The 27,084-nt window shown below is 41.9% G+C and overlaps 1 protein-coding gene across 1 annotated transcript in view; it reads right to left on the minus strand.

Moving 5' to 3' along the window:
• The window catches only part of ABCA12 (ATP binding cassette subfamily A member 12), a gene marked incomplete at its 5' end in the record, with an annotated part of 290,957 nt that overhangs the window by 203,642 nt on the left and 60,231 nt on the right, over window positions 1–27,084 (minus strand). The window contains 6 exons of the mRNA XM_083369575.1: window positions 6,960–7,072; window positions 11,877–12,130; window positions 13,191–13,288; window positions 14,192–14,307; window positions 17,985–21,812; window positions 24,305–24,398. Coding sequence (XP_083225701.1) covers window positions 6,960–7,072; window positions 11,877–12,130; window positions 13,191–13,288; window positions 14,192–14,307; window positions 17,985–21,812; window positions 24,305–24,398 — 4,503 coding nt within the window. The remainder of the gene's footprint in view (window positions 1–6,959; window positions 7,073–11,876; window positions 12,131–13,190; window positions 13,289–14,191; window positions 14,308–17,984; window positions 21,813–24,304; window positions 24,399–27,084) is intronic.

A 27,084-nucleotide genomic window follows, 5' to 3' on the forward strand; every position in this document is an offset into this window, starting at 1 on the left:
GGGGTGGAGAGGCCAAGGGAGCCTGAAGGGGGGGTATCCCAGCACACCCAGCTGGCCGGCAACAGGCTGGAAGCGTGGGACAGTGGCAGCTGCCCCAGAACGAGTGGGGTGGGTGCTCCCCATGTCCACGGGGAAAGAAGCCACAAGGAGGCTCCACGCCCAGTCTAGCCCAGTCCCATCACAGCATGGAAAGCGAGGCAGCAGCTGTATGTTCATCCCTGTGTGCGAGCACACCCCCTCCCTGCCAGGCAAGCGGAGCCACAGCATCTTTGGGAAAAGAGCGCAGGTGGGCAGTAGAAGGCACGAGGAGCCCTGATCCCAGCACAGCCCCTCCCCACTCTCCTCCTCCCTCCTCAGAAGAGCTGTGGGGCTCAGGAGCCTCCCCCCCATGCCCCCCATCCACTGAGCAAGATGCCCTCCTGTCCACTACTCCACCCACCAGAGCAACATTGAGCTTGCCACACCCACCCTGGCCACACCCCCACCCTGCCATTTCCACTGTAGTCACGCCCACCCAGGGGGCCACGCCCACCCAGCACCTGGCGATACATAAGTGGGATTTGGGTTGCAGTTTGGGTACTTGATCTCTAGAGCCCTCCAAGGTCTCTTCCAGCTCTATTCTATTCTAACCTTCTGCTCAAGCAGGAGACCTTATACAATTCCAGACAAATGTTTGTCCAATCTCTTCTTGAAAAATTCCAGTAACAGAGTACCCACAACTTCTGGAGGCAAAGTGTTCCACTGACTAATTGTTCTCATGTTGTTGTTGTTGTTGTTGTTAGTTGCGAAGTCGTGTCCGACCCATCGCGACCCTATGGACAATGTTCCTCCAGGCCTTCCTGTCCTCTACCATCTTCTGGAGTCCATTTAAGCTCACGCCTACTGCTTCAGTGACTCCATCCAGCCACCTCATTCTCTGTCATCCCCTTCTTCTATTGCCCTCAATCTTTCCCAGCATTAGGCTCTTCTCCAGTGAGTCCTTCCTTCTCATTAGGTGGCCAAAGTATTTGAGTTTTAGCTTCAGGATCTGGCCTTCTAAAGAGCAGTCAGGGTGGATCTCCTCTAGGACTGACCGGTTTGATCGCCTTGCAGTCCAAGGGACTAGCAGGAGTCTTCTCCAGCACCATAGTTCAAAGGCTTCAATTCTTTGGCACTCAGCCTTTCTTATGGTCCAGCTTTCACTGCCATACATTGCAACTGGGAAGACCATAGCCTTGACTATACGCACTTTTGTTGACAGGGTGATGTCTCTGCTTTTTAGTGTGCTGTCTAGATTTGCCATGGCTTTCCTCCCAAGGAGCAAGCGTCTTTTAATTTCTTGGCTACAGTCCCCATCTGCAGTGATCTTGGAGCCCAGGAAAATAAAATCTGTCACTACCTCCATTTCTTCCCCATCTATTTGCCAGGAATTGAGAGGGCCGGATGCCATGATCTTGGTTTTCTTAATGTTTAGTTTCAACCCAATTTTTGCACTCTATATAGGTTTCTCAAGAGACAAATAAGATGGTCTGGTATGCCCATCTCTTTAAGGACTTGCCACAGTTTGTTATGATCCACACAATCAAAGGCTTTAGCATAGTCAATGAAGCAGAAGTAGATGTTTTTCTGGAACTCTCTAGCTTTCTCCATGATCCAGTGTATGTTAGCAATTTGATCTCTAGTTCCTCTGCCTCTTCAAAATCCTGCCTGTACTTCTGGTAGTTCGAGATCCACATACTGCTGGAGTCTAGCTTGTAGAATTTTAAGCATAACTTTACTAGCATGAGAAATGAGTGCAATGGTGTGATAGTTTGAACATTCTTTGGCACTGCCTTTCTTTAGAATTGGAATGTAAACTGATCTTTTCCAATCCTGTGGCCACTGTTGAGTTTTCCAAATTTGCTGGCAAATTGAGTGTAGCACTTTTACTGCATCGTCTTTTAAGATTTTGAATAGCTCAGCTGGAATACTGTCACCTCCACTAGCTTTGTTGTTGCTCAGCTTTTCTAAGGCCCACTTCACTTCACATTCTAGGATGTCTGGCTCGAGGTCAGTGACCACCTCATTGTGATTATCAGGGACGTTAAGCTCATTCTTGTATAGTTCTTCTGTGTAATTTTGCCACCTCTTCTTAATTTCTTCTGCCTCTGTTAGGTCCCTGCCATTTTGGTCCTTTATCATGCCCATTTTTGCATGAAACGTTCCCTTCATCTCTCCAATTTTCTTGAAAAGATCTCTGGTCCTCCCTATTCTATTGTTTCCTTCTATTTCTTTGCATTGTTCATTTAAGAAGGCATTCTTATCTCTTCTAGCTATTCTCTGGAATTCTGCATTCAATTGGGAATATCTTTCTTTTTCTCCCTTGCCTTTCACTTCTCTCCTTTCCTCAGCTATTTGCAAAGCTTCCTCAGACAGCCATTTTGCTTTCTTGCATTTCTTTTTCTTTGGGATGGTTTTGGTTGCTACCTCTTCTACAATGTTGCAAACCTCTGTCCATAGTTCTTCAGGCACTCTGTCTATCAGACATAATTCTTTAAATCTATTTGTCATCTCTACTGTATATTGAACAGGGATATGATTTAATTCATACCTGACTGGCCTAGCGCTTTTCCCTACTTTCTTTAATTTAAGCCTAAACTTTGCAACAAGAAGCTCATGGTCTGAGCCACAGTCAGCTCCTGGTCTTGTTTTTACTGACTGTATAGAGCTTCTCCATCTTTGGCTGCAGAGCATATAGTCAATCTGATTTCTGTGTTGACCGTCTGGTGATGTCCATGTGTAAAGCCGTCTCTTGGGTTGTTGGAAAAGAGTGTTTGCTATGACCATCGTATTCTCTTAACAAAATTCTATCAGCCTGTGCCCTGCTTCATTTTGTACTCCAAGGCCAAACTTGCCTGTTATTCCAGTTATCTTTTGGCTTCCTACTTTAGCATTCCAATCCCCCATGATGATAAGGACATCATTTTTTGGTGTTAGTTCTATAAGGTGCTGTAGGGCTTCATAGAACCGGTCAATTTCATCCTCTTCAGCACTGGTGGTTGGGGCATAGACTTGGACTACTGTGATATTGAATGGTTTGCCTTCGATTCGAACTGAGATCATTCTGTCATTTTGAGGGTTGTATCCCAGTATTGCTTTTCCTACTCTTTTATTGACTATGAAGGCTACTCCATTTCTTCTGAGGGATTCTTGCCCGCAGTAGTATACCTGATGGTCATCTGAATTAAATTCACCCATTCCTGTCCATTTTAGTTTGCTGATTCCTAAGATGTCGATGTCTAGTCTTGTCATCTCTTGTTTGACCACGTCCAGCTTTCCTTGATTCATGGATCTTACATTCCAGGTTCCTATGGAGAAAGAATCTTTACAGCATCGGACTTTCCTTTCACCACCAGACATATCCACAGCTGAGCGTCCTTTCGGCTTTGGCCCAGTCACTTCATTCTTTCTGGCGCTACTAGTACTAGCCCTCTGCTCTTCCCCAGTAGTATATTGGACGCCTTCTGACCTGAGAGGCTCATCTTCCAGCGTCATATCGTTTTGCCTTTTGGTACTGTCCATAGGGTTTTCATGGCAAAGATACTGGAGTGGTTTGCCATTTCCTTCTCCAGTGGATCACATTTTGTCAGAACTCTCTGCTATGATCTTTCCATCTTGGGTGGCCCTGCACGGCATAGCTCATAGCTTCATTGAATTACGCAAGCCCCTTCGCCACGACAAGGCAGTAATCCATGAAGGGGATTGTTCTCATAGTCAGGAAATTTACCCTTAATTCTAGGTTGGTTTTCTCTTTGATGATTTTCCACCCATTACTTCTTGTCCTGCCTTCAGTTGCTTTGATGAAGAGGTCAACCTCCTCTTCTCTGTGAAAGTCCCTCAAGTATTGGAAGACTGCTATCATGTCACCCCTAGTCCTTCACTTCATAAATTAGACATGACCTTGTTCCCTTAACCATTCATCGTATCATTCAGCCTCCAGACCTGTTATCATCTTTGTTGCTTTTCTCTTTTCTCTTTCTAGGACCTCAGCATCTTTTTATAATGTGGTGACAAGTACTGGGCACAGTATACCAACAGTTACCTCACTAGTCCTGTATTAATAGCAATAGCACTTAGACTTATATACAGTTCTTTTACAGCCCTCTCTAAGCAGTTTACAGAGTCAGTATATTGGCCCAAATAATCTGGGTCCCCATTTTACTGACCTTGGAAGGATGGAAGGCTGAGTCAAGCCGGTGAGAATCGAACTGCCGAACTGCTGGCAGCTGGCAGTCAGCAGAAGTAGCCTGCAGCATGGCATTCTAACCACTGCACCACCAGGGCTCTAATACTAAAGAGGTACTATCCCTCTGGGACGCGGTGGCTCAGTGGGTTAGGATGCTGAGCTTGTCGATCAGAAGGTCGGCAGTTTGGTGGGTCAAATCCCGAGTGCTGCGTAGCAGAGTGAGTGCCTGTTACTCGTCCCAGCTTCTGCCCACCTAGCAGTTCGAAAGCACTTAAAAATGCAAGTAGAAAAATAGGGACCACTACGGTGGGAAGGTAACAGCGTTCCGTGCGCCTTTGGCGTCTAGTCATGCCGCCCACATGACCACGGAGACGTCCTCGGACAAGCGCTGGCTCTTCGGCTTTGAAACGGAGATGAGCACCGGCCCCTAGAGTCGGAAACGACTAGCACGTATGTGTGGGGGAACCTTTACCTTTTTACCTTTTATTTATCCCTCTATTGATACTTCCTAGGACTGCACTGAATTACCTGCAGCACATTGTTGGCTCTTACTTAAGTCGTGATCCATTAGGACACCTAAATCCCTTTCAGTTACCAGATACCACCTATTCTATACTTGTGCATTTGATTTTTCCTGTCTAGGTGCAAGACCTTACTTTTCTCACCACTGATCTGCATCTTATTGGATGGGATCCAATGCTCAAGTCAGTCAAAATCCTTCTGAATATTGAGTATGTCTTCTAAAGTATTGGCTATTCCTCTTTGCAAGGTGTCATCTGCAAATTTGATGACCATTCTATCTCCTTGTCTAAATCATTGTACCCCACTGCATACTTCCCTCCATGTAAATGTACAGTAGTTCCATTGAGGACTGCATTTTGAATGCTGTTGGTCTAGTTGCGATTCCATCTAGTGGTGATGTGGTCTATCCCACATTTTTCTATCTTATAAAGAAGTAGTTTGTGATCTGCTTTTCCAAATGCTTTTCTGAAACTTAAGTAAATTATGTAAGTAAACAACATTGCCAGAGTGTTGCTTAATTTGGCTGATTTTAACTTTCCACAAATGACTTAAATGGCTCAACTGCACTCTATGTAATTGTAATAAGGATGCGGTTTTATATCTCTGAAGAGGAAACATTTTTTTCTCCCAACAAAAATGCTGAAATATATCCATTGCACAATTAACATTTACAAACAGAGAAGATATGGGAGTAAAATTTCCTGTAGGTAGTTTGGGCCTAACCCATGTGTGGTTTTACTATTTTTTTAACCTTTAAATCACCCCCCCAACCCCCCACAGAGAGAGAAATATCCTAGCCCAGTAAACATCCAAGGGTGTTGCTAGAAGTTTGGAGAAACACCACTAACCATCTGGGATACTGCATTTTGCCCCAGTTCTACTTCCTGAATTACATTCTTGGACGGCCTCCAAAACCCCTGACATTGTAGTTATTATATTTTCCTCCCCACTCATTAAGCTGGCATTGGCAACAGGGCTTTTGGTCCATTGCAGTCCTTAGCTCTGTTGCATTATGCTGGCATTTAGGGAGCTAAGGATTGCAAAGAACCAAAAACCCCATTGTGTTATGCTGGCATTTGGGGAGCTAAGGATTCCTAGGATGCCTTAGTTCCCCAAATGCCAGTGTAACACAACAGGGGTTTTGGTCCACTACAATACTTACCTCCTGGACTCGCCAGTTTAAAGCTGCTTTGCTTGAATTACTCCTAAAAGCATGAACATTTCCTCCTCATGCTGGATAGAAAGGCCTGTGTGTTTGTAAACTGACCTGGTTGTGCTGACAGTGAGAACAATGAAGCTACTTTGCCCAGTACAGCAGCTCAGGTATCACAACAGGCTAAAAATGAGGCTGCTAGAATTCTCCCATGTGCCTTTCTTCTTCCCAGCCTCCTAGGTTCTGCTAATCTTCAAAAGATAAGCACAGGATTGTGAGGGGTGGAAAAGAACCATTTGGAATCTGGTGGGGAACAAAGCAGGACCAGTGCCTTTGGGGACCCAGCAGGGCAGGATGGAGGGGAGAATAGATATATGGGCATGCTGCAGCATCTCTGCAAAGTTAACAATTCTACAGAACCCAACCAGTCATTCTTAAGGGCAAATGATTGGGTGGGTTCATAGAATTTTTAACTTTGAAACAGAATTGTATATAGTTTTTTTTTGGGGGGGGGAGATCTGTTGTAACTTTGAATAATCATTAAATGATCTGTCGTACTTTCATGATTACCTGTTTACATTTTTGTACAGAAAAGTCAATGGTCTTTCCTGTCCATGACTGATTTTTAGCTCCCACTTTACAATTTTTCATCCTAGATTGGAGGTTGGTATCTTGATGTACTTCGAGGCCTATTCTCTTTGTCCCTAATGTACTTTCAGAAAACCCTAGCAATTTTTGGTGATAGAGTTTTTGGCATTTCACCCATGCTAAATGAAATCTACTATTTACAATCCCCACCAATTTTTTTAAAAAAACCACTGTCTTTTCAATACTGTCATCTTGTTCTGACACCACCCACCACCACAACCATTCAAGATTAAAAAAAAGTAGGGTGTTTATGATTATAAATCAACAAACAAAATTCATAAGACCTAATCCACCTATCTTATCACATTTATTTCGATCTAAGTTCTCCAAAAAACATTATTTTAAAACTTCAGAAAAACGTTAAAGGAAATAGGAAGAAAACTGAAATAAAGAAAAGTCTATCCATACATAATTGTTGAAAGCAAAGATTACCTTGTTTTCTGGAATGTGGTGCAATCTTAGTGATATTCATTATAGAATTCAAGGAAGAAATATGCTTAGAGTTATTATGGAAATATTTAAGTTGGGAGACATTTTCTTGTAACCTTTTTGAAGAAAAGAAAAGGAGTAAGTATTGGCCCTCTGAAATAGATACTAATTGCTACATTTTTTTTGCCCAAGATGGCGGCAGTTGTCTGTTGAGCTCTGTGAGTTCCGCAATGGGTTTTTAAAAAAATGGGGCAGTCTGGGAAGCCCAACCGAGGCTCAGCAGCCTAATGGGGGGTCGGGTTAGGGAACAGCTGGCGGGCGCCACTTTTTGTGGCGTGGAGGCCTCCACCCCCCCTGGAATGGCAGCAGTGGCCTGGTGGCCTGAAGATTGGCCGTGGCCCGGTCCAGCACATTAAATCAGCTGGCTTATGTGGCGTGGACGTCTCCCCCCCCGAATGGCGGCAGCGGCCTGGCGGCCCAAAGATCGGCCATGGCCTGGCCCACCTTAGATCAACTGGCAGGCGCCTGTTTTTTACGGCGTGGAGACCTCCCACCCTCTGGGAACGGCAGCAGCGGCCTGGTGGCCCAAAGATCGGCCGCAGCCCGGCCCAGCACTTTGGATCAGCTGGCAGGCGCTTTCTGTGGTGTGGATGTCTCCCGCCCTTCCTGGAATGGCGGCAGCAGCCTGGCGGCCCGAAGATCAGCCACGGCCCAGCCCAGCACCTTGGTCCAGCTGGTGGGCACCATTTTGTGGTGTGGAGATATTCCTTCCCCTCCAGAATGGCAGTAGTGGCCGGGGATTATGGCGGCCTGAAGATCAGCTGCGGCTGCGTTTTAACACCCGGTTGGAGGTTGGAGCAGGATGCAGGGTTGTTGTTTTTTCACGGTCCCCCCCTTTCCACAGCAGAAGCAGCGAGGTGACAACTGTGGCCTGGAGTTCGGCTGTGGAGTGGTCTTGGAACTATAGCTATGGTGTTTTGACCTGGGACCTTTCTGCTAATCTGCTCATCTTTAATTTTATGCTGATTATTTGGATATGGTTTATGCCCCTGCTCCTGTGACTTCCCTACTGATAGTCCAGAATGGACCTGGGACCTGACTGCAGTGAGAGGGCGGTTCTGGATTGGTCATCAACCACCCCACTGGTGTGAGAGACCAGTTGGGGTAGGTTTATCCCAGTAGCCCATACTCTGTCCACCCCAGGTTTGATGCCCAGCTGTAGTGAGAGGGCGGTTGGGCTTTCTTTGCCTGGTTCCGGCTTAGGTGAGAGCGGAGCTGGATTGGTGGACCTGAGGTACTTTCCGGACTCAATATCAATGTCATCTTGATATTATTTTAATACCATCTGACTACCCATTTGTTAACAACTGCCCTATGTGGATATTTTTATTATTATATGGCTCGTTTGTGCTACTCCAGTGCTGACCTGTATGCCCTCAGGAGGGCACCTCCCTCCTGGTTATGACCTGCCACCTTTTCCTCCAATCCCCTTAAGGACAGGCCCAATTGTTGGGACCCCGAGAGGTGGTTGGGCATAGATAGGGGCCTCTGGTGGAGATATATTAAGAGGCCCCTAATATGTTTTCTAGCCGGCTGTTTTAAAGGGTTAGGGAGGGGGGAATGGTAGGGTTGGGAGGGAATTAGGGTGTACCCCACCAACCGGTTGTCAGTCCAGGCCTGAAATGGTTCCCGGCAAGATGGGGTTAGGGTTGGGGTCTCCTGGTTTCCCTGGCATTAGGGTGGGGTTTCAAATCCCCACGACGATTGGGAATGGCTGCAGGTGGTTACACGGAGGGCCATATCAACACCTGGGATCGCGCCCCCGCTGTCTTCAAGCAGTAGTGTGCTCCGACCCTCCAGTTGGTACCCATTTATCCGGGGGTGAGAGGGATCAGGCCCCTGAGCTCAGGCTGGTGTACTTTAATGCCAGATCCGTTGTGAACAAGGCTCCCCTCGTCCGTGATTTGGTCGAGGGGGAACACGCGGATCTGGTATGCATTACAGAAACCTGGTTGGGCTCAGAGGGAGGTGTCCCTCTGACTGAGCTTTGCCCTCCAGGTTTCTGTGTGTTACATCGGCCATGGGCTCAGGGCAGGGGCGGTGGGGTGGCGGTAGTTATATGGGAGACCTTATGTCCGCGGGAGACCACTATTGTACAGATAGGCGGGAGTGAATCCCTCCTCCTGAGGTGTGGCCCTGGGCCTCAGTTGGGCTTGTTGCTAACATACCTGGCACCCAGCTGTGTAGTAATGGCCCTGCCCGAACCTTTTGACATCGTCTCAGGGTTGACGGTTGAGTTTCCCAGACTTATAGTTCTGGGCGACTTTAACCTGCCTTCTCTGGGAGGGTCATCTGAGTTGGCCCGGGAGTTCATGGCCTCCATGACAGCCATGGACCTGACCCAAGTAATTCAGGGTCCGACTCATGGGGGAGGACAAACTCTCGACCTAGTTTTCTTATCTGGGCAGTGGTTTGATGATCTGGGAGGGGGCTCGCCATCTATTGTCCCCCTGTCATGGTCCGATCACCACCTCCTGCGGTTGGTCTTCCGCTATGCCACCCCCCGCTGTTGGGCTGCGGAACTGACCAGGTGGTTCCGCCCCAGGAGCCTAATGGATCTGGAACAGTTCCAGATGGTGCTTGGGTCTATACCTATCCCCCTCGCTCACAGCCCGGCCGACACCTTGGTGGATGCCTGGGAAAGGGCTGCCACCAAGGCGCTCGACTGTGTTGTACCCTTGTGACCCCTGACCCGGCGAAGATCCCGGTGGGCTCCATGGTTTTCTGTGGAGCTCCGGGAGATGAAGCGTCGGAGACGAGGTCTAGAGAGATGTTGGAGATCCAGCCGGTCTGAGTCTGACCGGTTGCGGTTAAGAACCTTTACAAGGTCTTATCTCGCGGTGATGAGGACAGCGAAGTCTAATTACTTCGCTGCCCTCATCGCATCCGCAGATAATCGCCCGGCCGGCCTGTTTAGGGTGACTCGCTCCCTCCTTAATCAGGAGGTAAAGGAGGAGCCCTTACAGGGGCAAGCTGAGGAGTTTAGCTATCATCTGATGGACAAAATCGCTCAGATTCGAGCCGGTTTGGATTCTGACTGGGCAGAGACTGACGGGGAGGAATCGAGCAGTCTAGAGAATTTTACCTGGAGTGAATTCGATCCTGTGACCCCAGATGAGGTGGACAGGATCATGAGGAGACTGAGTTCTGACACATGTTTATTAGACCCTTGCCCCTCTTGGCTGGTATATGCAGCCCGGGAGGAGACACGAGGCTGGTTCCAGGCAGTAATAACTGCTTCTTTGAGGGAGGGTACCTTCCCTGCCACCTTGAAGGAGGCGGTGGTGAGGCCCCTCCTCAAGAAGCCTACCCTGGACCCAGCTATTTTTAACAACTATCGTCCGGTTTCCAACCTTCGCTTTCTTGCGAAGGTGGTTGAGAGCGTGGTGGCACTTCAGCTCCCTCTGTTCCTGGAGGAAACTGATTATCTGGACCCATACCAATCAGGCTTCAGGACCGGGTACAGCACAGAGACGGCATTGGTTGCGCTGGTGAATGATCTCTGCCGGGCTCGGGACAGGGGTTGTTCCTCTGTCCTAGTCCTATTAGACCTCTCCGCCGCTTTTGATACCATCGACCATGGTATCCTACTGCGATGTCTCAGGGGGTTAGGAGTGGGAGGTGCTGTTTTGTGGTGGTTCTCCTCCTACCTCCTGGGCCGCTCGCAGTCGGTGTTGATGGGAGGGCAGAGGTCTGCCTCGAGGCCTCTCGTTTGTGGAGTTCCTCAGGGGTCGGTCCTCTCTCCCCTCTTGTTCAACATCTATATGAAGCCGCTGGGTGAGCTCATTCGTGGTTTCGGGGTGGGGTATCATCAGTATGCTGATGATACCCAGCTTTTTCTTTCCACCCCAAACCAACCCAGTGATGCCCTCGACGTGATGTCCCGTTGCCTAGAAGCGGTCCGGGTTTGGATGGGGAGAAACAGGCTTCATCTCAATCCTGCCAAGACTGAGTGGCTGTGCATACCGGCATCTCAGACTAACCAATCTTTTCCATTGTTAACTATGGGGGGTGAGGTGTTACCCCCTGTTGATAGGGCCCGCAACTTGGGTGTCCTCCTGGATTCATGGCTCAGTTTGGAAGATCATATAGGAGCCGTGGCCAGGGGGCTTTTGCCCAGGTTCGCCTGGTGCGCCAGTTACGGCCCTATCTGGACCGAAATGCACTACGCACAGTCACCCATGCGCTTGTGACCTCCCAGCTAGACTACTGCAATGCTCTCTACATGGGGCTGCCCCTGAGGACCACTCAGAGGCTTCAGCTGGTGCAGAATGCAGCCGCGCGAGTTGTGATGGGAGTCTCCCGATGCTCCCATGTAACACCTCTTCTCCGCGAGCTGCATTGGCTTCTGGTTGCCCTCCGGGTGAGATTCAAGGTGCTGGTGATGACCTATAAAGCCCTAAATGGCATGGGCCCGGATTATCTATGGGAACACCTGCTGCCAGCGTCAATTTCCCATCGTCCTGTGCGCTCCCACAGGGAGGGCCTCCTCAGGGTACCGCCGGTCAAGGATTGCCGACGGGCGATCCACAGGGGGAGGGCATTCTCTGTGGGCGCGCCTGCCCTATGGAATCAACTGCCAACGGAACTCCGGACTGCCCCCAACCTTCGTTCATTTCCCCGGGACCTAAAAACCTGGCTCTTTGAGCTATCTGGTCTGGACTGAGGGGTTTAATGTTTTTAAATTGTGATTTAATTTTTGTGGCTAGACTTAATTTAATATTGGATTGTTTTTAAATTTTGCCTTGTAAACCGCCCTGAGTCCTTTGGGAATAGGGCGGTATATAAACCGAATAAATAAATAAATAAATAAATAAATAAATAAATAAATAAATAAATATTATATGCAAAGAATCTTACCACTTAATTTGTTGCAGAAGCTTTTGGGGATTCCCAACAATTATTTCCTGAAATTCTTGGAAGAGTCTTCTGTGGCTAATTAAATTGGTCAATGCATGACCACTTTGGTTTTTACTATGAAGAAGCTTCTTGTGGAATTCACTTTGACTGCACAACTCAGCAAAACTAACATCAGGGAGCTGGCATGTTTGCTGCAACCATCTAATACTCTCGAAATCACAAAGGAGTGATGTTAGGTTTTGAAGATGGGTTAGCTTTAAACAATCAAAATAGAGACAAAATTAGTCACAAATAAATAATAAAAAGCAATGAAAAAAGCCTAACCAATATTGAAGGGAAATAATATTTTATGACAATGATGGAAGCCTTTGCATATAATCAGGACTGGATTCTAGGTCTAGGTAAGTAAGGCAGTTGCCCAGGGTGCCAAATTTTAGGAGACGCTAAAATTGAAAAGACTTCTAAGGTACACAATATGAGTATAAAATATAATAACCTTTCCTTGCTGCTTTGGAACTTCTTCTTTCTACACTTTTTGAAATACGTATTCACAAAGTCACTGGAGTAGTAGTGAGCAGCACTAACCAAATGTTGCAAATCATGAAAAATATATATAATTATAGCTATGGACCTCAGAAAGCTGATAATATTACCGGAGCAATATTACCGGGAAGATCCTGAGCAAATGAATTGTGTGATTATCAGCTTATCAAAGTTACAAGAGGTAACAGCATATTTGTGAACTAGTACACCTACATAAGGATTAAATATATTTATGCAGAATTATTGCCTTATGACAATGGGAACTAATGTAAGTAAAATTACTTACTGTTTAAATAGGATGAAAATGTCTGAGAAAAAAATGTCCATGGCTGAAAATCATAACAGTAAAGCTAAAAAACTCAAAGGAAAAAGGGAACACAAGGATGCTTTTTAAGTTCCTAACAAAATTGGAACATGAGCCAAAAATAGGGAGTGTCAGAATATGATTTTATCTATTATTTAATGACTAGAGCTGGTCCTGATAAAATATAGGGTGAAAAACTGGTTTCTTCTAGCTCTGAAAACAAAGTTTAGCCCCTTTTCAATTCTACCCTGAATTGCACTCAGTGCAGGACTTTAGATGCATAACTGAAGAAACAAGGAGAGAGAAAAACTTGGAGCAGAGAAGTGGCACGTAGGGGTACACTTCTCTGTCCATTTCCCTAACAATGCTATTCTACAAAAACAGCCTGCTGAGCTTTGAAAACTTGCTAAGCATGCACTTTCAACTATCATTGGTAATTTTCACATCCAAATGATACATTTACTTACTTTTAACATTAGAACCTCTGGAACTGTGGCATAAGTATTTTGAGAAATAAAAAGGACTCGTTTTAGTTCTCTTATTTTTGCAGGAAGAGTATAATTTCCTGTAAGAAACAGCATCATCTTGTATTTTGTAATACATTGTTTTTATAGATTTCCATTATCACTAACAAACTCTGCAGGCATTTTGAAAACCAATGAAAACAATTAGTTCCAGCAAGCATTTGGCTCTTAGATTAGTTTTACTGAATGGCAACTGAGATATATTTGAATTCTATTGTTTAAAATAGTTGTAAATGAAAGAGTTTTTGTATACAGAATTCAGGGAAAAAATACATTTAACCATCATGAGCTGAATCTTGCTTTTAAAAGAAGGAAGTAGGAATCAAACCTTCATGCATAATAAACAATACTGCAGACTACTCTTTTCTTTATTACTCCATTTTGTGTTTCAGTTCTTTTCAAGCACATAGAAAAAAAATTGACTATTCATTCCAAAGAACATTTTAAGGTTCATCCAGGGAATAACTTTCTAAACTATCAAATATTTTTATCAACTTTAGGATGTTGTTTGTTTCATCAAATAGCTTTTCCATTGAATGAATATCAGAACATATTTTCATTTTTAGGTTTAAGCTAGAATCACTATCACAAAATAAAATGACAGAATGTAAAGTGTTGCAAATCCATCTGTGTTAACCAAAATGAAGAAGGTTTCTCTCTGTAAGTTTTTAATTCATCAACTTCTAGTGCCACTGCAGTTCTTTTCTTAAGACAAGTACCCAATAATTTTTTTATGAAAAAATATATACACCACAGTTATATTAAGCCATGTGCTGCTATTGGTTCTCATGAAGGTAATTATTGTTGATCAGGCTTCCTGGCTTTTATCTGGGTATGAACTGCCATCAATGTCACCATAAAGCACCCAGTTGCCATTAAACTCTTTCACAAGGGGAAGATTTAAAAACAAATATATTGTATGCTATTATGGAAATATGTGTTACCTGGCAATTCATTGTCTGGCTCTTGAAACATGTTCATTATGCAAATAAAATATGATGAGAAGTTACTATTATGAGATGTTTTTAGGAAGACATTTACAAATTCTGAAAACAGAAACCTGGGACAAAACAGAACAAAACAGTCTTATGTGAAGTCACACACATTAAAGAATGTTTTCCAATTAAAGACTTTTTAAAAAGTTTTCAATTTACCTAGAGTGGCACTAAGCCAATTTAATTCAGAAAATGTACCAAAATGTTGCTTTATAGTAATTAGCAGATCTTAAATAAGAAGATTTCTACTTCTATCAGTTCACTTATATCATTGAATACTTTAGAGATAATTAACAAAATACCAAGATGATCTGTCATTTTCTAAATTTTATACTAGATTTGGGCTAAAAACAAACAAACAAACAATAAGATTCTGCCAGGTCTTTCCAAATGAATATCTTAAACTTTAGTTTAACAAAACATTTCCAATTTTAATGAACAAACTAAATGAACAGACCTAAAAACCCACTGTGAGCTGTGCAACACAACCATAGAGATTGGTTCTGATTAGATTGGATTTTCTTCTGAGTGAGAAACTTGATTTTTTTTCTAAGTTTAAAATTGAAGATTAATCGTGAAGTTATTGAGACTGCTAAATAAATGTTTAAGATTGGAATGTTGCAATTATTTTAATTGGAATTAAGAAAATTAATTAATTAATTACTTTGATTTTAATTGGAACTAAAATGCCTGATATCTGTCTGGGACTGCGGTAGTGTAGTGTGATATCTCCCTTGGGCAACTCCCCAGATTCCTCCTCAAATTTAGCTCAGCTGAGGTTGAGCCCATTCCTGGCATGTCAGGAACTGGGTTGATTGATGTCTCTGAACAGCTGTCCAAAAGAGATTTGGAGGAGGCTTCGGCTGGGGAAAATTTGCAGTAGCAGACTGCCAATCAAGAGGAAGAGGAACTGCCTTCGGCATGTGATCCAAGAACACACAGGGCAGAGAAAAGGCAGGAACAGTGGAAGTCAACCAGACTACTCAAGAGGAGAACACTCTGCCCATCTGATGGGCTGCACCAGAAAGCTGGCTATGGTGGCATTGCTGGGAACAACATGTTGGTTTTCTAGCTGTTTGTTTGATCGTTGTCATTCCTGCTTGACTCTGGATTGACACTGTTTGGAATTGTGCCTTGAAGACACTGAACTTTTCTTGCCATGTGAGCTCTCTTGTCAGTGGTGGGATTCAAATGTGTTGCCTGGGCAACAAAAAATTAACTACTGGCTTTGCCAAAGTGGTGCGAACTGGCTGAATCCCACCACTGTCTCTTGTGTTTGGATTTAAGTTTTGCCTGGTGGAGTTATTTTGTTTGAGCAACTTTCAATTGCTTTGTGGACTATTAGCCACTGCTCTGTGGACTAAATTTGGTCTGCTTGTGGCTGGACTTAACTGGGACAGTTCTGAGTTTTTGGTGAAGGGAATTGCTGGGGAATATTAATAAACTCACTAAACCACAGTTACATGTGTGTGTGTGAGTGGCGCAGCACATGTAGGCTATGCAGTAGCAACCTAGAACTAAGGAGAAATTTCCTAATGGTGAGAGCAATCAATCAATGGAATTGCTTTGCCTTCAGAAGTTGTGGGTGCTCCATCACTGGAAGATTTCAAAAAGAGACTGGACAACCATTTGTCTGAAATGGTATAGGGTCTCCTGTTAGAAGACCTCTGAGGTCTCTTCCAACTCTATTATTCTTTCTTCTACATTCAACTACTTGAAAACAAGAGTCATCAGACCTGAACAATCTCAGATGAACTATAAAGAACAAAAAGTTAATATTCGCTTTATGCTTATGTTTCTAAATATGAATACTTTTTATTGCCAATTTATGCAGAAGATATTGGGAAACCCTTTGTCTGGAATGGTATATACAGTTTCCTGCTACAGCAGGTGATTGGACTACAGGTAGTAATGGGAAACAAACTGGGGAATAAAGAGGATTTGAGATAAAACGTTCAAATCAGAGAATGATGACTCATGAAAGGGGTCAACAATACTCTGCTTTATTGGTACTCCATCCCCTGTAGCTATAAAGGGGAGAAGCAACTTGTGGCTGGGGTGGGGATGATGGGATTCAGTTGTGTCAACATGACTTAAGAGACACTGGCAAGTTTCACTAGCAAGGAAATAACCCTCTTACCTCCACTAGAGAAAGGGTCTACCTTACAAGGGAAGAAAAGTAGACTCTAAGCAGATGGAAGGAAGGGTGAAGGAGCTGCAAGACAGATACAGCAGCAAAAAGGAAAATAAGAGAAATTGCTACAAGGGGCTTTTGTAAAGGTAATTGTGTTTGAGAGGTAACTGGTTTGATTCCAATAGGCACACTCTGACCTACTGTTTCTTTGGTCCCCCTTTGCTCACCCAAGATTCTCTTGTGCTCCCATCCAACATCTACAATTCTCCTGAATAGTTCTCCATATATAGTTCTCCATACTACTTTTATGCTAGCTGAATAGCAATCCTTTTCACAGTACCAAATGCCACGAGACATTTCCATTGTAGGGAGCTAAGGCATTTACCAAAGCAAACCACAGCCTACTTCTTGGTAAGCTACAAAAATGTGGGATAGATAGCATCACCACCAGATGGATTCACAATTGGCTGATAAATCCCCACTCAGCAGGTAGTCCTCAATGGAACTACATCTACATGGAGGGAAGCATATAGTGGGTCTTTTCGACATCTTCATAAATTACTTATATGAGAGGATAGAAGGGGAACTCATCAAATTTGCAGATGACATCAAACTGGGGGAAATTGCTAACACTTTGGAAGATGGACTCAAGAGCCAGAATTATCTTGACAGACCAGGAACACTGAACCCTATTCAACAAAATGCAATTCAGAGGTGAGAAAAGTAAGGCTTTACATTGAAGCAAGAAAAACCAAATGCACAAATATAAAATAAGTGGCTCAACAACATTAACAGTGAAAGGGATCTAGGTGACAATGGACAACCACTTAAGTATGAGCCAGCAGTGTGCTGCAGCTGCCAAAAAAAAGCAAATGCAGTCCTGGCATGCATCAACAGAAGAATATTATCAAGATCATGTGAAGTGTTAGCACTGCTTTACATGGTAAGACCACACTTGGAATACTATGTCCAGTTCTGGTCACCACAATACAAAAAAGATGCTGAAGCCCTAGAAAGAAGATAATTAGGGGTCTGGAGCTAAACCCTACAATGAACTGAGTATGAGAAAGAGATCCAAACTAGAGAGATCCAAATTAGAACTAAGGAGAAATTTCCTGATAGTGAGAACAATTAATCAGTGGAACAGCCTGCCTCCAGAAGTAGTGGCTGCTCCATCATTAGAGCTTTTTTAGACTATATTGGATATTGAAATGGTGTAGGGTCTCCTAGTTGAGCAGGGGATTTGACTAGAAGACCCCCAAGGTCCCTTCCAACTCTGTCATTCTCTGTTCAACATAAAGAGAAAATAGAACAATTCCTATTTGATTAGAAAATGAATTTTGGCAATTACATGAGGTTACCAAGATACTCAAGAGTATCAGTACACATTAACACTGTCGCTACTCTGTAGTAAAGTCAACCTGTCAATTATGCATAAATACACATTTTAAAAAAGAATTATGAGCCAGACATCAGTAATTCTGCATCATTCTACACACTTTATACAATATTATTTCTTATGTCAGCCTCAAGTCAAAAATATTTCTTTTCTGCTGAAAAGAGAATGAATTTCTCTTTATTCAACTAATTATGAAACATGTTACTTACTGTGCAATCAAATTGCTTGGAGATTGTGCTTGTTCCCATTCCTTCCAAAATGTCTTGTTTAGAAGTGTTTCTGCAATCATGAGAAAAGGATGCCTAATATGATCAAATTTATATTGCAGCTCAGTTCTTTTTGACAGCAAATTTGGATCTGGATTTCCTTTAAGCTCCTTTAGCAAATCCAAATGATTTAAAATAGAAATACTGACATTAAATATTTCTGGAACTGAGTTGTTGTGATCCAAAACTTTTCCCATAATTTCCAAGCCATATCTTGCATTCTCAGTTTCTGTGTGGTACCATTTAGACAACATAATGCAAATCTGTGAAAAATTACTTGTAGATGGAATGGAGCTTTCTTCTTTATTTCTTTGGGTGGCTTCATTCACTGGAATGTTCACATGTGCAAAATCTTGAAGCAGCTTAAAGAATATTGCTAACTCACTCCAGTCTATTAATTTGTCAATGAAATTTTGTATATAATATTCTGTTTCATTACCTGAAAACAGCAAGGAAATTGTTGAAGGTTTATAAGTAACATCATTTATACCATCAAGAACTGGGATGAAACAAGTTGAATTAATTGATGGTAATTGTTTAGAAATTTTTGCTAAAGTTGCATACATCTCATGTATCCAAGGATGTTGGAAATCAAAATGTATATCCATTTTCAAAAGCAATCCAGAAGAAATTTGTAGTGATTTGATGATGCATAACAAATCATTTGAAAAATGCACATTGTTTTTTTGGGAAAGATTTGTTAATTTTGTCTGCTGGAAATTTCTTATGGAGAAAAGGAAGAAGTCAATAAATGTTTGATTTGTTCTCTTTTCAAAATCCATGGAAGAGAAAAGCAGTTCACAATGGTTTTGGTTATGTACTTCAGAGAGAGTGATATTTTTAAACAGCATTTGAAAAATTATGTGAATTATATCTTGGGCATTGCAATTATGTGGTGCTCCCATTTTGTTGGTCCAACTATGTAATAAAGGACTTAGAGTTAAATATAAGAGATCCACTGTTTTTGTTTCAACTAAATTTCTATCCCCTAAGAAAAATTCACTAAATTCCTTTTGAAACAGAAATTGTGAAAAACCATACAAGGTGGCAATTTTTCCTTTATCAGTTTCTTCCAATTTGCTGTCAGACAGTATAATTGCTCCTTGATTCAGTATGTCATAAATATTTTCAAAGATTTTGTGGCTATTATTAGACAATGGGGGGATAGCTTCTATTTGACTGATGTTAAATTGATGCCCAAACCTTTGCTGAAATAACAGCTTCCTAACAGCAATATAAATTTGTTCTGAAGTGTTAATATGTGGGTTTTCTTCATTATATTTTGGTAGTACATGGGATAAAAGTTGAGTTAACCCTTGCAGTTCTGATTTAAAATGAAGGTTAGAAGCATTATTAAGTAAAGAAAGATGTTTATATAATATATTTAAAAAAAGTGAGCAATGCATTACAGGTCGTAGTTCTCTATGAATATTTACAAAAGCCTCCAACTCATGGGACCAAGATTTCTTAGTAGTATTTTGGATTCTTTGTACTAATTGTGAAAGATAAGTAATCAGATTTACATTTCTTTTACTATGATAGTTATCCTGAGGGGTCAGGAATGGACTCAGAATGGCTTTCATTACTGAAGATTTAAGAAAAAAATCTGAAGAAGTCAAAGGAATTTTTTCTCTTGAATCAAAAGCCCATGGTAAGTCCTCTGGAGATTGGGTAGTTGCTACAGACATCATCTTCTGGATAACTTTCCATATCATTTTAAGTTTTATGTTGATCCTATTTAAAAACAAATCATTTGACATTCTTGTAGTTTTGTTTAATCTGTGTTTGATTTGTTCTCGAGGATTAATGTAGAAAAGTCTTTGAAAAAGAGCATCAATAGGTGATAAAAAAGTATTAATATTTTTTCTAAGATACGTTTTGTAATTTATGTCAGAATTGGAATTTAGGAACAATCTTAACACATCTAATACCTCTTTCATGCCCCATGTTTCTTTTTCCTTGTTGGCTAATCCAATGCCAACAAGAATTAGTGCTTTTCTGGACATTTCTAGCAGTTGAATATACTGCTTTGTATTTGTCACATTCTGTTTTGAGTTCAATATTTCTGCAGTCTCATTCAAGATCTCTGAAAAATTATTCCATTTTGATTGATTAACAACATTTTTGCTCATTTGTAAAATCTTTGCTATAATCTTTTGGTGTTTATTATGTAGTAAAAAAGAAGGCACAAATGTTTGATTCCAAACTGATGGATTATCCAGGATATTTTGAAAATCTGCTACTGTTCCATTCAAAATAAAAGAACTCTGAATGTCTAAAGCAGAAATTTTGTCAATGATATAGCTAAGCAATGGTTCTCTGCAAGTCAGTTTATTTTGAGACAGATTAAGAGAAAAGGTGCTTAGATTTTTATGAATCTTTTCTATCCAGGAATTCTGGTATTTTTGGAGCCCAATTGATTTGGACAGAAAACTAGATGAAACTTCTAATAATTTGACAAGACACTGAAATTCACCTGGGAAGTGTTTCCTTTTGTTTCCCTGGACTGTTTCAAAAAGTGATGCTGATTTGAGATTTTTTATTGTAAGCTGAAACAATTGGGTAAACATATAGTGATAGGTTGTTCGGTTTTCAAAATCCAGAGAAGAGAAAAGAAAATTACATTTGCTTTCCCTTAAGGCTTCCTTTAGTGTGGCATTATTGAAAAACACTTCAACTGCAATGAGATGGAAGTCTTTGACAGTGCAGTCTGAAAAGCTGTTGTCAGCCTGAATGCTTCTCATTTGAAGAAGGCTTGATGCTAAATACAAGAGATGAAAGACTTTTGCTTGTATTGAAGAATTATGCCACACTGGAGTTATATATAAATCCAGCAAAGGTAAGGCTTGTGAAAATCTGAGGAGGGTATCAGTTTTGTTAACATTAAATGCTTCTATCTGACTGGGATCAGAAAGTATCTCTATAACTTTCTTAATTATCTGAAATAATTTCTGTACACTTTTATTGTTGGTATTCATTAGAGGATTAACAATAATGAATTCACTGATGTACTTTTTCTCCAGGTCCTCTAACACTTGTAAACTTTTCAAAATAGTATTTAAAACCATTGAAACATTTGCTGCCTTGATGCTCCCTGCATCATACTTTTTCAATAAATGATTTACAAATTTAATCATTTGCTCAAGTTCTATTTTCAAAGGAAGTCCAAAGTTATCATGGTTGGCATACAGATTGTCATGTAATATATCTAAAATCTGTCTATATATAAGAATGTCTGTATTACTCCATTTTGCAGACCTCAGTTTTTCAACAATATGCCAATAAGTGTTGAATTCATTCCACTGAGATTCATTAATGGAATTTTGAATTTTCTGCATCAGGTTAGTCAGGGAAGAGATCAATAGATAGTTATGATTAGTCCTGCTATTTGTTATGATACTAAAGATTTTCTGAAGTACCAGAAGCTTCTCAGGAAAATTGTCGGTTGTTGCAGGTTTAAGCAGAAAATTTAATAACAATGATGGAACTTCTTCCACTGAAGTTAAGTATCTTCTATATTTTTCAGGCAGGAAAGAGAATTTGTGGACAGTACTCATTTTGACAGTTTGCCATGCCTTTCTGGCTTTTAAAATAATATTATTTAAAAACATGATATCCCTGATGCTTCTATTTAAATTGTGCATATTTTCTTTTAAGTCAAATAATGGCATTTTCTTCAAGCTGTTCTGAGATTTTGTATTTCTTTTGAAATCCTTTAAAAAATAGCCAGTCTTAAAATCTTCATCAGCAAAATCAAGAGCTAAAAGATTCCTGTAATAAAAAGATATAGAATGCATCACTTATAACAGAAGAAAGAAAATGAACATGCCATGAAATTTGTTTCCCCTTTCAAAGTTTACAAAACAACTATCTAGATATCAAAATTTTGCCTTTTTGCAAGACTATTTTTATAACCTGTCTTCCCACCTACCTCCTCCTTACACCTTGCTTGCTTCTGTTTTTAGTAAATCGTATTTTGCCATTAAACATAAATAATATTTATGTTCTTAAATAATATTCCAATCAACCACGAAGTATGCCAGATATGGTCTCTCATGGTTCCTGACCCAGTTGTCTTCTTTCAAGGCAATCCACTTTTTTAGTTCCCATATTCCTCTTTTCTACCCAATCCTCTCTTTGAACTATAAACATTTAAAAACTCTGTTAACAGCTTTTATTAATGTCAGTGGATGCTTCTTCAAAGCTTACAATACCGTACTGCAAAAAATATGATTGCTGATCTATAGGAAAGAGATAATCTGCTCCTTCCTACTACTTCTATCAAGGAAAAATATATCCAAGTACCACCAGTCACCTAGCAAGGTGTCAAAAACTTGATGACCAAAAAAAAAGGAAAAAAGTGATGAAGTACAGGTAGTCCTCAACTTACAACAGTTGGCTTAATGACTGTTCGAAGTTACAATGACACTGTAAAAAGTGCCCCCCCAGGCCACAGCCAAGCAAGACACCTGCCTGCCAGCCCAGCAGCGCTCTTCCTCCTGTCCGAGGTTTTCATTGTTGTGAGCATTTCTGTTGAGGATTGGCAGTGGGGGTGGGGGGTGTTTGGTTTTTATTCCCCCCGACTGCTGGGTGGTTGCAGCAGGTTTTGGTCACTTCACATGACCCTGGGACACTGTGACCATCATAAATATGAATCATTTGCCAAGCTTCTGAATGTAAATCACAAAACCCTGGAGATGATGCAACATTCCAGCTTATTGGTGCTTCTTCTGGGCTCAGAAGTGCCAGGATCAGCGCCGAGCTCCAGCGGGAGCCTGGCACTGATCCTGGCACTTCCGCTGAGCCCTGACAGCCCTGCAGATCCAGTGCTGCCACCGGTTCAGCTCATTCCCCTCCCCTGCTACCACTTTTCTAGGATGGTCACGTACCACCTGCCAGGTGCCAATGTACCACAGGTGGTACCCATACCACTGGTTGAAAAGCCTTGATGTAGAATACTTAACCTTGCAGAGACACTTCAGCACACCCACATATCTAACCACCCTGTATCCTGCCCTACTAGGTCCCCAAAAGCACTGGGCCTGCTTTGTTCCCCACCAGATTCCAAACACTTCTCTTCCACCCCTCACAAATCCACACTTACCTTCTGAAGATTTGTAGAACTCAGGAGTCTGGGAAGGAGGAGGTCACATGGGAGGATTCTTGCAGCCTCCCTTTCAGCCTGTTGTGAAGCATGAGCTGCTGTACTGTGCAAAGTAACTGCATTGTTCTCAGCCAGATTACAAAATGCAGGCTTTTGTATCCAGCATGAGAAGGAAATGTTCATGCTTTGAGGAGTAACTCAGCAAAGCAGCTTCTTTCTTTCAAAGGGGCAAAGCATTACACTGATGTTTAGGGAGCTAAGGATTGCAACAGACAAAAAAAACCTGTTGTGTTAGTCTAGTGTTCAGGGAGCTAAGGTATTCTAGGAATCCCTAGTTCCCTAAACAATAGGATAAAGCAATAGGGCTTTTGGTCCATCCCAAACCTTAGCTTCCCAAATGCCAGCATAATGCAATGGAGCTAAGGATTGCAAAATTGCATTTGTGAGTGCCAATGTAACACAATGAAGCTAAGGATTGCAATGGACCAAAAGCCCAATTGCATTACACTGGCATTCAGGGAGCTTAGAAGAAATTGTGCTGATTTACACTGGCTGGGGAGGAAAGAATTGTGAGGGAAGCAAAACTAGCAGGATTTCTTGATTGTGCCACATGTCCCTGCAACAGCCCAGCAAGGGAGCAGCCTTCTCTACTCCAATTCTTGGACTCTCAATATCTTCAAAAGGTAAGTATGCAATAGAGATGGAGTGAGGTAGGTCCTAAGGGCTTTGGGGAACCCAGGGGGCAGGGGGCAGAGCATGGGATATCTCAGAGGGAAGGGGAAGCGTCCTTGTGTGCTTGTGCCTGGACTAGGCCTCCCATGTTATCCCCCATCTCTGAGTCTCCTTACAGTGTCCCATGTATTTGTTTAACGAATGCATTGGGGAAAGCAGGGACATGGAGGTGGTTAAGTATGCATTTCATTTAATGTAGTTCTTAATTTCCAATATGAATAGCCAGACTCTGTTACTAATGTAAGTTGAGGACTACCTGTATTTCAGTCAAATGCTGATACATTTTTATGCTTGCTTTCTTAACAATATAAGAGGAATTAAAGAAATACTCAAATGATTGGAAGAAAACAGTTTCTGGAAAATTCTCCATTCCTTTTGAAGTAACATTTTACAGCAGCACAAAGAATAACTTTGACTCAGAACTCACCTTAAAACTTCTTTCATTTTAGCAAATAAAATCAGATTTTTTTTCCAGGAAATGGGTTGTTCACAAATGTAATTTATTGCTAAATTATTTTCATCTACAAAACAAGCCAACAAATAAACAAGTTAAATTACTTATTTTAATTATTATCTTTCAACTGTGTGAGGGTATTATTTTATTAAATAAAATGTATGTGCCACCTCTCTACCTGTAAAATAATAGCATTGGAATAAACCTCATAAATGCCTCTCTGAGATTTTTTGTATGGTTTTTGAGAGTTCAAAGCATGTTTTCTACCTTAAGCTAGATAATATTTGTCTTCAGGGTTGTTTCACATCATTATGTAGTATCTGCTTATTGAGAAATCTAGTTAGACAAATTGGGACTGACACGTCACTGCCAGGGTTCATCAGGAAGAATGAATGAAGGGAACTGTTTTCAAATTTAATAGAGTAATATTTAAAATTAGAATCTTACACATTGGCTGCATTGCTGTATAGCAGTGTAGCATTTCTTTTCCTGAATACTGTATTGGGAGAGAATATTCACCATATTCAATTAACTATGTAAGAACATGGTTTAGTACCAGCCTGTAATACAAGGATTTGAATCTTCCTTCAGGAGTTTCCATTTCTTTTCACTAACCTATCACCACACAGGCAAGGAAGATATGTTGTGGACCCCATCAGTTAAAGAATTTTGACTGGTGGGGTCTAAGAAGAGAGCCTTCTCTGCCATTGTTCCCTGCCCTGTGGAACACCTTGACCTGGAGACTAGATAGGCCTCCATTTTCCTAGTCTTTTAGAAGAGCTTCAAGGCTTGGCTCTGCCAACTGGCATGGGGACAGTGATGGGACTCAGCCAGTTCACACTGGTTTGGTACAACCGGTAGCTAAATTTTGTTGAGTTTGGAGAACCAACTGAACCCATGCTTCTGGAAGTCAATTCTAGGCCTTGGAGGCCTGGAGGAGGTCTCCCAGGCCTAGAATGGCCCACTGGAAGTGCATGGATATCACTTCCGGAAGTCTGTTCTAGGCCTCGGAGGCCCAGGCCTGCATCCATGCAGAGAACCGGATGTTCAGGTATTTGAATCCCACCACTGCATGGGATATATCATGCAACCATGGGGTGGGGGAAATGTTGGTGGGTTAAAGGCACTCCCTCTGCCTTTTAACATTTCAATTGTTCCATTTATCTCTGTTTCAATTTGGTTTTTAATTTTGTTTTTAACTATGGCTTTTATATGATGTTTTACTTGCAATCCATCCAGAGTCAACCATGTGTGATGGGTGATACGGAAATTTGATAATTAAAAAAATAAATAAATTAACTAGTTTTGCATTGTAGCGACACTGCCGAGTGATTGTGGGACTCCGTACCCAACAGCTGATTTCACCCTGCCAGGGGACCTTAAATGGGTCTAAAGTCGCCCGGGAGAGGCAACAAAAGAGGAGGGCCCCCCGTGGATCATGGAAAGATGGCGGTCAATCTGGTTGATTGGGGGAAAGGTGTCCAAACTGACAGAAGAAAGGCTAGCTGCACCTCAGTGACTAGCTCAAGCAGCCAGAGTGCAAAAGCACCAACTAGAACAGCGTGTTTGAAACTGGGTGAGGATATCAATCTTTTTTCTTCTATTTTGCAACTAATTTCCTGGAAAAGATCCCCAAGAAGCAAAAATCCTCTGAAAGTGAGAAGGAAGGGGATCGCCCCACCCTTCCATAGACGGAAGCAGCTCTAATTTTTATGGGGAACAGAAACATATTGAAATGGAATTTAATATAAAGCTATAGTCTGGATAAATCTGAAAACTGGAAATTGTTAAGACCTTCTGTTTGAAAGAGTATTGATGAAATTATAAGAAAATATGTTTTTGTTTTAAAAGTGGGAAAATGAACAGTTGCCAACACCTAATGGTGTATTAGAGCATTAAAACTATAGCTGCCTTGACTCAGAAACTGGCAAGACATCCAGAAACAGATAACAACCTGTCCCTTTGATCCTCAGCGACTCTCAGCTAAACAGAGAACAGCTGGGAACAGAGGAGAGAGAATACATTGGGCTATCTACTACAGAGTGAAATCTACAATTGTTGCCAAAATTGCTGAGCTTCTTGGATTATATGAACTATGGTTTTTTAGGCTCAAGAATTGTTTGCAGAGAAAGAAAAACCTTGACTTTTGGCTACTCTCCTGGGGGGAAGCTACTGAATTGCTCTTGGGTGGTTGAACATTTTGGACTGCAAATTTTGGTTGATTAATAATTGTAAGACCCCTGAGCAGAAGAACCGTTATAAAATATTGCTCTTAGTAGTGGGTTGACAATTGGAAACACATTGGACTATAAAGACCATACATAAAGATAAGAACTGTGCAAGAATTTGTTGTTTGGACCTTAAGATTGGTTTGCTGGATAAAACTAATATATGGGGATTGTGGTACCTGTGGAAGATTATTCGGAGGGGGAGATAAAATGGATGTTGCATACCTAACTAAAAGTGGTAGGAAACCATACCCAAGATTTTTTTCTGAAGCTCCCAGCCTGGAATATCAGAGATCTGCAGGAGTAATACTTTAGTAAAGGCAAAGGTTCCCCCGCACATGTGTGCTAGTCGTTTCCGACTCTAGGGGCCAGTGCTCATCTCCGTTTCAAAGATGAAGAGCCAGCGCTTGTCCGAGGACATCTCCGTGGTCGTGTGGCTGGCATGACTAGACACCAAAGGTGCACAGAACGCTGTTACCTTCCCACCGTAGTGGTCCCTATTTTTCTACTTGCATTTTTACATGC

Source organism: Vipera ursinii (assembly GCF_947247035.1).
Source record: "Vipera ursinii genome assembly, chromosome: 1".
In the NCBI taxonomy this organism is placed as follows: Eukaryota; Metazoa; Chordata; class Lepidosauria; order Squamata; family Viperidae; genus Vipera; species Vipera ursinii.